Genomic DNA, 12217 nt, shown 5'->3' on the forward strand with positions numbered 1-12217 from the left:
CGTTTAACTGCGTTCGCCACATTCTGCTTTGATGCTTGGAAAATATGCCTTTTAATGAGTTACCAAAGCACCAAGTATCATGCATACTACGAGTGTAGTTACACGCGCTGCTCGTGCTGGCGTCTGCAGTAGTAACCGTTCTACAGCAAAACCTTTGAGCCTTTCCACTCTGGTGAAGAAGGAACAGCAACGGAGCTGTACTATGTGCCGCCATCTAGAAGCGACGGCAGCAACCAGACAATTTGCAAGCCGGCTGTCTGGTTCCCACCGCTGCTTATAGGTGGCGGTGGCTGTCAAAAGGGTTGTGTAAGGTTTATATTTCCACGGACACGAAAGTGAGGAAACTAGCCCTTAACAGCTCCGTTGTAAAGCCTTAAAACTAATTTTGCCTCGCACGCGTATTGGACAACGCCTTATTTTGGTTATTTACTTGGAATCGTTTGTACTAGAACGGTGTGCGCGTGCTGCGTGTAGATATTCCCAGCACTCTCTTTGATGTTTCGGTAATTTAAAAACAGGTCTATTCTACAAAAGGTTTATTCCATGCGCATCGGAGTGTAAAATTTGCCGATAGGTGATTTTTCTGCGATTTAGACCACTTTTTTCCACTTCTTCGTAGATGTCTTTCATTTCCTTTTTTTATCATTCCTTTGTTTTTACTGTTAAATTTAACACCGAATGTATAGAAACATTACACTACTTAAGTTAAATACTTGAAAAATTAACCACACTTACAGTTCTTCTTGGTTTTCAAGTTTTCAACAGATTAATGAACTCCAAGTGAGATGTTCACTGATTCTATATGAAGTTTATTGGACTGTCGGGAATAACTTCTGCCATCTTGTTTAAAATCCAATCTCTGAATGTGGCAACCCTGGCATAAACGCCAGGGTACTGTGCCGTTCCACAGCCCACGCCAAATGAAACTATTCCGACGACTTCCAGGAAGTTTCGGCCATCCCGCGTTGAGTTGGTGACCAGCGGTCCGCCGGAGTCTTGCTGAAACGACATAAAGGATTTTTTTTAGTATTCCAATGAAACAATAAACTTCCACTCTGTACAAAGGTGTTTTTTGGCGGCGCATTTGTCATAATATTTCGTGACTCTACGTCTCGGGAAAAAAATATAATAAAAATTAATTGCTTACTACGGTCGTGAAAGAGCAATCAAACTGCCAGGTTGACGCTGCTGCTCGCATATCGCACTATATATATGGCACGAAAACTTGAAAGCTTTTTAGAGACTAACACCCGAAAGAAGATCCATACGGTGCATACGAGAGCGTGTCGTATCATGTGATTTGTAGAAGCGTTTAACCAGCCAGACACTTTGTATTCTTTTTGTCTCGTTGGAATTAACAATATGTTTAATTTCCTGGATATTTTTTTAGAGACCTACACTTACGAAATTCGGGTGCAGCATATACTCTGATGCTTCGATGCGAATTTGGAAAATCCGCGAAAATCGGTTTCTCAATGTGTCGCGCTGGACATTGCTACCCGAGTGGCGCGGGGCAGTGCACAGATAAAGTTAAATTATAGAAGAATGAGCTTAGGTTGTTTCAAAAATAAAGAAAAAAAAACAGTTTAGAGGTATCTGCCGCGGAATTCAAAGACAACGTCAATACCAGGCTAGCATAATCAAATGTCCCACCGAGAAATGTCGGAAGTGTCAAGCGCGCCGGCGCCCAGCATATGTCAGTCGATTTTAGGAAACTTTTCATTATAGGCTTGTTTCTCTCGATCAGGGGGCCGCAGTAACGTCCACAAGACGCAGCCAGAAAAATAGTCCCATATATTAGCGTCCACCAGACGCGATCCTATAATGCTGACGTGACGCGTCGTTTTAGCGTCCTGTCATGCACGATTCACGGGCGAAAAGTAGCGTCTGTCTGCGTTCCTCAGCGTTTGTTCACAGGCAGTAACAGAGCATTTTGAAAGGACGCAACGCGACGCAGAACGGAAACATGACCGAGAAATATCTGATAAAGCTGGGAAGCGGCGCTGCTCAAAACTTGACAGCTATATGCATATAAAGGCGCCGCTGTAGCGTTTAAACATGCACGGGAGGCTTTCGAGTACTGGCGTCTCTCAGCGTTTGTGCGCAAGAAAGAGCGAAACAAATCACAAATCATGTGCGCAAGAAAGAGCGAAACAAATCATGATGCTTCATTATGACGTTTAATCAAACCGCTAAGAATGCATTCCTTTCAGCTGTTTTGTTCTTTTTTTATTTTCTTTCATAGCATTCGTTAGCTTTTGAAACCCAAACAAAAATATTTGAATTTACTCAGAACGTGCGCCGCTCAAAACTTGATGCCTATACAGGCGAATGGCGACGGGCATTTCAGCCGGGGCGCTAAACGCTTACGGCACTTTTTGGTGGCAGATATAATAACCACAGGGTGCTTCAGGAAGAGGCCAGGCTCTTTGAATCGACCGTAAAATTCGGTTTCTTAACCTATCGCGCTACGACTTTGTGCAGCGTTGCCCACAGATGGTGCTTTTCTTTTTTTTGTAAAATTTACAGAGAGCAAAGTTACCTGATGAAAAAGTAAAGAAAGAAAAAGGCTTAGCTCCTATGGAAACGCAGCGTAGCCACCGGTCTTCAAACAACACAGCGCCGTTTCGCACGGGAGACAAGAGATGGCGTAAGCGGTCGCGACGCCAACTGCCGCCAACGAACGAGCACATGACGCCGAGAGGCGGCGTCTTTAGCAGAAGGGGAACTGCAGTTTCTTGTTACCGCGCCTGTTTTTGTTTCTGCGACTGTCGCCGCCTGCGGAACGCGCGCCGCTTTTGAGCCGAAAAAGTCGTCTGCTAAAGACGCCGGCTCTCGGCGCCGTATGCTCGTTCATTCGCGGCGTTCGTTGCGCCATCTCTTTTCTCCCGTGCGAAACGGCGCCGTATTGTTTGAAGACCGGTGGCGTCGCTGTGTTCCCATAGAAGCTAGGCCTTTTTCTTTCTTTACTTTTTCCTCAGGTAAGTTGAAAATTTTACAAAAAAAAAAAAGCACCATCTGTGGGCAACGCTGCACGAAGTCGTAACGCGATAGGTTAAGTAACCGAATTATGCGGTCGATTTAAAGAGCCTGGCCGCTACTTGAGACACCGATTATATTTTGCGCCACCCAATACGCCCCATTTCATCGTAGCGTCAACTGCAGTTGACGCTACGATGCCGGGCTGCGCAAGCGCGAGGACCTCACCCGACGAGCAGGCACTCTAAAAAGTGCCTGCTCGTCCACTTACTCACAAAAAACACAAAGGCCCAATTGGTGCGATCCACAGAATCAGTTCAGCTAATGATGAGGTGGAGCATCCGTTTAAACTTCAAAAATTAAGTCTCCGCTGTGGCATTACGCAATGCAAGCATGGCGCTTTGTATTTCGTAATGACACAGCGCTGACTTCATTTTTATGTATAAACGGATTTTCTGCCTCGTCATTCGCTGAACTAATTCCGTAGATTGCAGAGATTGGCTCTTCGAGTGTTTTGCGGGTAAGTAGTCGCGCGGGCATTTTTTAGAGTGTGGGGCCGAACTGAACGGCAAAAGGAGATATGATATTTCTTCACCATAGCAACTCGCATAAAAAAGCTTTCTTACCTGACAAGCATCAACACCCCCGTCAGTGACGTTTCCCGCGCAAATGAAGTCGCCGCTGATGCCTCGAGGGAACTCCCGCTCATAGCTCGCGAGCGAACGGTACGCGTCGTTGCAGACATCGTTTGCCACCAGGGGTACCCTGGCCTCCTGGAGATGGGTCTGGAGACGACCACCTGCACCAAGCGTCGCTTTTGTTAAAATAAACACGCACAAAACGCAAAGTTAACTGAAAAAAAAAAATCTAAGGGAACCAGGACAGGCTTTTGAAACATTCACGTAGTAGCGAATGCATCATATTTCGGATGTTTAATGAATACCGGAAAGCAAATCTGTTCTTATTTCGGTGTGCTCATTTTAAAACGCAAGGTATGATAAAATTCCCAGCTTGGCCTCCGGCCTAAGAAAAGTTTGCACGTGGGCTAGTTTTTATATCGCATACCTGGAACGATTAACAGAGCAAAGACTCACAATACAATAGAAGAAACGGACACGACATTGAAGTGTTCGCCCTGTTCGCGTCTGGTGGTCGATTGTTTTCGGGAAGGCTCTTGTATTCTTCTGTAGCACACCAACACGGCGAGCCTTGACATCTATTCACCTAACTCACCGAACTCACAAACCAACCACCAACGTGAGTCGTGACATCTTCCGCATCGTGTGTAATTTCGTTGTATGCTTTTCGAAGTCGCGGAAAAAACCGGCTATCAAATATTTCTGCGCTGCCTAGTGAAGGCAATGTTCATCGCAGACACGTGCGTTGGTAACGCAAGTTTGTCTATTCCTTAGAGCACCCTAAATCAACTAAAAAGAATTAGAGTATCGGACGTCTATTCCTTGATTACCTCGTGGGCGCCTCCATTTCGTTGCTTGAAGCAAAACAGAAGCAATATGACTGTTTCAAAGTGAGCGCAAACTCTTGGCTGCTGCGCAAACCACACAAGTCTGCCATTGTTCGGGCAGACTTGTGTGCCCGCAGCGTTCGGTGAGTGCACACCGAACGCTGCGAGAGCGTTCGGTGTGCACTCAGATCCAACCACACTCCTTGTGCCCAAAATAACTGCGACCACCAACGTTGCTATATAGATTTTTTTCAAACAAACTATGGCGATAGTTACAGTTGAAAAGTGCCACTTTCTGACTTTTAGTTACGGTTGCATAAAACTATGTCGTGGACTGCTTTAAAATATCTAGAGGACACCGAAAAAGCGTTTTTGTGGATTTATATGAATATGCAGATTACTGGCAGCAATATATTAAAAAATATATAACGGCTGATGTGCCATTACTTTCAAACGAAGTTAATTAGTGTCCTATAATACGCCGGGCACAAGAAATCAAGTATTCTGCAACTGATTTATATTTTAACGAACGCAAGTAGATCTTCAATAATACTTAAAAATCAAGTGAGCTGGTGATGATTCGTCGTAATAAAACCCGAGACTAAGGGACACAGAAGGGGACGAACACAACACAACGTTGCTATAAAAACCGACCGGTGTTGTGTTCGTCCCCTTCTGTGTTCCTGAGTCTCGGGTTTTATTACAAAAGATCTTCAAAGACATTTGGCTGTGACGTGTGCAGCATTCGTCACAGTTCTAAACCTTCAGCTTTCCAAAGTATACTAGACATAAATGCAGCACTGCATCTTTTTTTTTTTAACTTAAAGGCCCACGATTATACTTAAGATTCTGCAAGGCAGAAGATCCTTCTTGCCTCGGGGAAGGAGGAAAGAGGCAACGGTGGACAGGGTAGGAGTGTGAGAGCAGGAAACGGATGAAAAGTGGAAAGCGCGAACAGGTCGCCTGCAATCATATCTAAGCGTCTGCCTTTTTTTGCGGTTTCCATGTCCCTCGGGGTGCGGGAAAGCCAGCGGGCACGGAGAGAGTAACTGAATATAAGTGCGTCAAATTTTAACCGAACGACGCGGAAACCTCCCCCCAAAGAGATCATACCTACTAACTCTAGAGGAAAAGGTTTGCCCTCTTCCCATGCATTCTGGCCGCCGCAAGCGGCGGAGCATGGAGGCAGACCCTTGGCGTCCCACGCATGGTTACCAATTGCCTTCGTTTTCACGAATATAATTACATCATCAGAGCAGTTTCAAGGACTTCAGCAATTCACGTACTTATTGACATTTATTTATTTATTATTTAGATTGTACCTACATCGCCCTGTGGGCATTATTGCAGGGGGGTTTTAGAAAACATTATAATAAGGGGAAAAAGAAAACGTCATTATCATCAATGGACACAATATCTTCCGGGAGGTCGTTCCACTCTCTCGCGGATTTGACAAAAAATAAATTCGCAAAACTGTCAGTCCTGTAAGTGGGAACAGCAACCTTTTTGGAATGATCACAACGGAAAGAAACGTAGAATGGCTCCATATGATAAGTGGCTTTACCAATTCCTGTTTTGTTGTGAAAGACACGGTGGAAAAATTTTAGTCTTAGGTTTTTTTGTCTACATTCGAGTGTTTCCCATCCCAGCATGGCTTTCATATCTGTAACACTAGCATAAATGTCATAGTTGTTCAGTACAAAACGCGCGGCCTGATTTTGAATTTTTTCTTGTTTATTGATAAGGAAGTCGTGATAAGGGTCCACACAACGCACGCGTAATCAAGGATCGTTCTTACCAAGGAAAAATAAAGTGTTTCTTTAACGTTTCGCGACGCGGATCTAAAATTTCGACGGAAAAAATAAAACATTTTACTAGCCTTTCCGATTGTACGTTCTATATGGCTGCTCAATTTTAGGGAATCCGCAAATAGCACTCCTAAATAAACATACTCAAACACAGTACATAAAACGGTCCCGTTGATTTGGTAGCTATGAGAATCGTGCAGCTCACTTCTCAAGAAACGAATATGTTTGCATTTACTTAAATTTAGGCTCATTTTACATTGATTGCACCAAGAAGATAAAATATTTATGTCGGTTTGTAATATGGCCAGGTCGTCTGATGTGTTTATTTCCCTGTATAATACGCAGTCATCGGCGAACAGTTTAATATGAGACTGTATGTTTTCTGTGATGTCATTTATGTATATGAGAAAAAGTAAAGGCCCTAAGACATTCCCTTGTGGCACACCCGACGTAACCCGAGTTGATGTGGATATAGTACCGTTTAAAACAACCCGCTGCTCTCGACCTTCTAAATAATTTTGTATTCAGTTCAGGACGTTGATGTCTATGTTTAGCAAAGCCAATTTATACAATAATAACTGATGGGGGACCGTGTCAAATGCCTTTCGAAAGTCTAAGAACACGCAGTCGACATATTTCCTGCTGTTTAGTGATCTGCATATATTATGATAAAATTCTACCAGCTGGGTGTTGCAAGAGTAGCCGCTTCGAAAACCATGCTGTGAGGGAGAAAAGAAGTGTAATGAATCTAGGAACGAGTAAAGGTTACTGTAAATAATGTGTTCAAACAACTTACGTGAGATCGATGTCAATGAAATAGGGCGATAATTTTCAAGACTGGCTTTCGAACCCGATTTAAAAACTGGTGTAACGTTTGCCATCTTCCAATCCATTGGAACCATCCCCGTCTTTAAAGTTTCACTGAAAATAACAAAAAGATAACGCGCTATAGATACACTGCACTTACGAAAAATAACAGGGGAAATGCCATCAGGTCCGACAGCCTTGGTTGCATCAATTCCGCGCAGTAACTTCACTATACCGTTCATGTCAATTCTAATGCTGGGCATTACGCTTTGCTGTGTTTGGTAAGCCACTGGAAATACCAGATGCGGAGAGTCTTCCGAAAATACCGACTTAAAATACGAGTTAAAGCATTCAACCTTCGCGTTATCAGACACCAGAGTACTACCATCAACTTTCAACGCAGGAATAGAAGTGTCTTCCTTTCTGTTCGCGTTGACGAACTTCCAGAATTCTTTAGGGATTCTTTTTAGATTTTCGTTAAACTTGTCAAAGAACACCTTTTTGTTTAATTTTATTTGCAATTTGAGAAGCCTGTTAATCTCTTCGTACTTCTGCTCAGTTCGGACTGACCAACTTTTGGTAAGCGTTTTGTAAGCACGAAACCGGTGGAAAGATGTTCGCGTTCCTTTCGAAGCTTCCTTTTCGCATACTGCACAGGTGTACGGCCTCGCGTAACGCAAAACTAAACCAGATAAGCGACTTTGCGAGTGGGGTGCGAGTGGGTGCGGCCGAGGTATACGAAACCGCGTAACAACCAGATTTCCGAGATTTCGACAGAAGAAAATTTAATGCAGCGTAATGAGTTTATTGCTTTTTATAAGCGTTAGAATAGGTCACAATTTAGTTGATGACGTTAAATTATCACTGTTTATATTGCTGAAAGTTTTCAGTCTTCGTGATTACTCTTGCGACTATCGTCCTTCAGCTGGCAACATTGGTTTCTTTCTCTCGTGTTCTGTTGCTCTCTTTCACAATCTTTCACTCGGGACACCAGATGTCGGCGCACGGGATTTGCCACCCCTCCTCACCCACCCTTTACCCCCCTGCCACCTCCACCTACGGGGGCGACCCGTGGTGCCAGAAGCGCTCGATATGTGACGTATTTGGTCCTGTGCTTACTACTGGTTGGAGCCGTTAAAAGCTTGTTTTTAGTCGAAATACAAAATATAAGTGGAGCGAGCCGTTTCAATTATTTATAAAAGTAGTTTTTGTTCACTATTTTAGACCAGAAAAAAAACAAATGCAGTTTAAAAAGTACGGAAACAAGGAATGACTTGTCAAAATACCCGCCACCAAGCGGTGGAAAAGGCGGCGCATACTAGAAAGGTGTAGTGGGATCAGGCGCCCACGAGCGCGAGCGTAGAAAGGTCCTGGGTGCAGACATGTACAAGTTACTCAAAAAAAGTGATTAAGTTAAGTTACTGAGTATTGACCTTAAAGGCCCGTTCACACTCTTCCGACCGAGATCGACCGAGTACGACTGAGAGAGACCAGTTCTCTTAAACCTTGTTAAATGTTTTTAAAATGAGAGAACAAACTGGCATTGTGGCGCCATCTACGCGGTGACCCTGGAACTGCATTTCACAAGAGCGAAGGTTTTGCGGGATTTCCGAGGTCAAATGTGCGTAATACCCATAGAAAGGCTCGTTTATAACATTGACAAAAGTTTTTCGAGCCAAGAAAGAAAGGATAATGCGCGAGAAATAAAAAAAATATGCCGGACCGCCGAGTTTACACTGCTTCCCAATAGATGGCGCCAGTGTGTTTTCTGGTTTAAGAAGTTGTAAGGAACCCAGGTTTAAGAGGTCGCAAGAGTGTGAACGGGCCTTAAAAGTAATTTGAGTAGAGTAGAAATTACTGAAATGAAAAGTAATTGAGAAAATTACTAATTACCGTTAAAAAGTAGCGAATTACTTGAAGTTACTTCGAAGTTACTTTTATATGTTTTTTTATGGTAAAAAGAAAGTACATAGGTTTTTATCCATTAGCGAAATTGGGCTAGCCAAATATGGAACGGAGTGTTTCTTCAAAAAATGCTTTAATAGCTGGTTCTGCTTCTGCGTGCCTAATTGTTTTGCACTTTCTTGTTTGTTTGGTCAATGATGTACTGCAAATGTGTCATTTCTAGTTTGAGGTTTAGCACTGCCTGAGCTTGATTTTTAGAAAGTGTTTGCTTGTTCACAGTGTTACGCTAAGTACATCTAAAAAGTGCTTGAAGCAAAGTACAAAGTAAATCAGAGGTTATGTACTTCAAATAAAGTAGTAAGTGCACCGGGTGGAATATACTTGAAGTAACGTATTATAAATACAATATATTTCAAGGTAAAATACCAGTACTTTCAACAGAATCTTTCATCATGCCCTTTCATTCCCCAGTATTTTTTTTAACTGGTATGCATTGCTTCAGAGGTAATCGGAGGTGCATCAGGTTTTACGGAAATGGCAACTAGGGCTGGGCGTCAATTAAAAATTTTAACCCGATTAATCGCTACCCTTTAATCGATTAATTAATCGATTAATCGGTTGACTTTAGTAAAAAGCAAAAGTAGACATTTTGTCCTAACAATTTGTTTTATTGTATGATAAACGGCGCATATATACAAGCTTAATTGAGAATAAACGTTGATGTAACGCACTCACAGATCACAACCCCAGCTGCGGAGGCAAAGAAGTTTGTTGACATTTTCCGGCAGGAGCGAGTTTCTTTGTTTGTTGACGATCATCCCTGCTGCGCTGAACAGACGCTCGCAGGGCGTTGAGGTGACTGGGACACACATCACACTCTTCACAATTGGCACAATTTGAGGAAACAGGGAGCCCTGAGCTCGCCACCACTGTAGTGGGTCCAGTTCATCGTCCGTCACCTCGGCCATCGATCAATAAAGCAACACTTGGCAGGAGATGGTGGGTTCTTCATTTTCCTCCGAGAAAACGTATTTTCTTTTTTTCTTGGGCGTTAGATCAGTAGAATCGTCCGAAGACGCATGTGTTAGCTGGGAAAGCCTTTCCCACACAAGTTCGCGGCGATCTTTTTCGATGCATGCGAGGCTCTTGAAACGAGGATCGAGACACGTTGCCAGTTCATAGTCGTTGTATTGCGGCCACGCGCGAAGCCTCTCATCGATAGAGTCCACCAGCATGGCCTTGAAGCGGCAGATGGAGGCAGGGTCACAGTCATTCGTCTTCATTTTATTCTTTAGCAGTTTTAAGGCTGGAATAAGTACAGACCGAGCAACGTACTTGTCCCCTCCAAGGAGCTCAGTAATGTCGAGCAGGGGCTTCAAAACTTCCCGAAGCTGCTCCAACATGTCCCAATCGACGTCTGTGAGGTGGGGAATCGACGATTTAATGGTACTGCTGTCCTCCATGGAGCGGCGCAAAGGCTCCTTCAGTTCAAACAGGCTGGTTATCATTATGTACGTGCTGTTCCACCGTGTTGCGATGTCCTGCTGAAGCTTCTTCTTAGGTGCTCCGAGTTCAGCGGCATGTTTTCAAAGGACGGCCTGGTTGTTCGAACTGTGCTTAAAGTGACCCACAGTACGACGACAGGCGGCTAGCAGTCGCTCCACACCCGTCACGCTGAGCGCCTTGTGGACGCACAGCTGAAGCGTGTGAGCTGCGCACTTCAGACTCTGAAAGTTTGCTCTCTCCACCCCAAGACAGATGTTGCGGGCGTTATCGGTACAGACAGCTTTTACCTTTTCAACGATTCCCCAATCTGTAGCAGTCTCCAATACCTCACTGGCACATTGTTCCGCTGTATGGCGCTCAGGTACGTTTCTCACCTGCAATGTTGGCGATCGAAGCATCCAGTCGTCGTCGATCCAATGCGCCGTTATCCCGAGGTAGGCGTCATTTGCGATGGAGGTCCAGAAGTCCGCTGTTAAGCTGATGAAGCTGGCTGCCGAGAGTTATGCTTGAAGACGCTCCCGTCTCGAGGTATACAGGGCATCCACCTTGGCACTCACTGCACGACGGGACGGCGGCTGGTAAGACGGAGAATCCAAGGCAATCTGAAGAACTTTCGCTAGTCCGTGATCTTCCACAATGTTGAGAGGCCGGCTAGAAGAAACAAGCCAAGATGTAAGGGCTTGTGCAATAGTTTCTTCTTTCTTCAGAGAAACCGGCCTCGAAGAGAAAACGTCGATAGTCGTCTGCTTTTTTGCAGATGATTCTTGTTGCAGCGAGATGCTTGGGTGCTTAGCTCTGAGATGGTATTGAAGCGAGCTTACACTTCCGCTATATGCGAAAGCTTTTTTGCAGATGAGGCAGTGAACTTTCTTTAAGTCAAAAACTTCGCCCGCGGAGTTTACTTTAAACCCGAATTTCCCTGAAAGGTTGCCCTTCATACTCCTGTATTCGTCCATGCCTGCGCAGGGTGTTGTGATGAGATACTTCTCAAACAAGTGATTGCGGCGCAACATGAAGGGAAGAGGAAAGACGGGGGCAAGGGAGACGGGGATAATTGGGGAGCGTCGACCCGTCGAGGACGTCCCTGAAGGTGTTATAGGAGTAGTACATGAAGGACAAAACCAGGATGAAACATCTTCGTCGTTCATGTAACTTTACCCGCACGCTCTAATTCCACGACGTCCTTGAAGCTTTCAACAAACAGAAAATCCCCGGCGAAGGAAAGGCCCCTTTTTACGGGGAAAAGGGAAACGAGCCCATCCGGCTGCGCGCGGCGCCAACTCGTCAAAGACGACGAGAGAACGGGAGAACATCTGGAAGCACCTTGCCACGGGCAGTGCAGGTCCGCCAAGGTCGTTGCGTCAAGAGGCAAAAGCGACGCCGAGAGAGAAATTCCAACCACACAAATAAAACACAGGGTCGAATACTGAAGCAAGCCACGACCACGGCCGGCTTTGCACCACGCTGAACGAGCGGAGAGACGAGCGAGGTCACGTTGTAGCGACCGCAAGGACGGAGCATAACCCACAATGGGGATCAAGGCAGCCTTCGGAAGAGCTCTAGCTTTGTCGCTGCAAACCCGTAAGCCAACATGCTTGCGTGCCTTCAAAAAAAAAAAAAAGCTGCTGCGTGTGCTCAAAAAGAGCGCGTAGCTATAACGTCCAAATTCATGACCGAGGTCACCGGACTTCCGTAAAGCCTGCTTTTATTCTGCTTCTGTTTTCGCTTTTTTCTTCCAATCCCGCGT

The 12217-nt window shown here is 44.8% G+C and overlaps 1 protein-coding gene and 1 pseudogene across 1 annotated transcript in view; both read right to left on the bottom strand.

The window, feature by feature from the left end:
* Window positions 1-796: 796 nt before the first annotated feature.
* The window catches only part of LOC8034239 (clotting factor G beta subunit), a 69436-nt gene continuing 58015 nt past the window's right edge, over window positions 797-12217 (bottom strand). Inside the window, exons 7-8 of the mRNA XM_029971409.4 lie at window positions 3606-3778; window positions 797-999 (exon numbers count right to left, since the gene is read on the bottom strand). Of these exons, the coding sequence (XP_029827269.3) occupies window positions 799-999; window positions 3606-3778 (374 nt within the window). The 3' untranslated portion in view covers window positions 797-798. The remainder of the gene's footprint in view (window positions 1000-3605; window positions 3779-12217) is intronic.
* LOC120842848 lies at window positions 9690-10436 on the bottom strand (annotated as a pseudogene).

This window comes from Ixodes scapularis, unplaced genomic scaffold, assembly GCF_016920785.2.
Source record: "Ixodes scapularis isolate PalLabHiFi unplaced genomic scaffold, ASM1692078v2 PGA_scaffold7__128_contigs__length_106722199, whole genome shotgun sequence".
Taxonomy (NCBI): Eukaryota; Metazoa; Arthropoda; class Arachnida; order Ixodida; family Ixodidae; genus Ixodes; species Ixodes scapularis.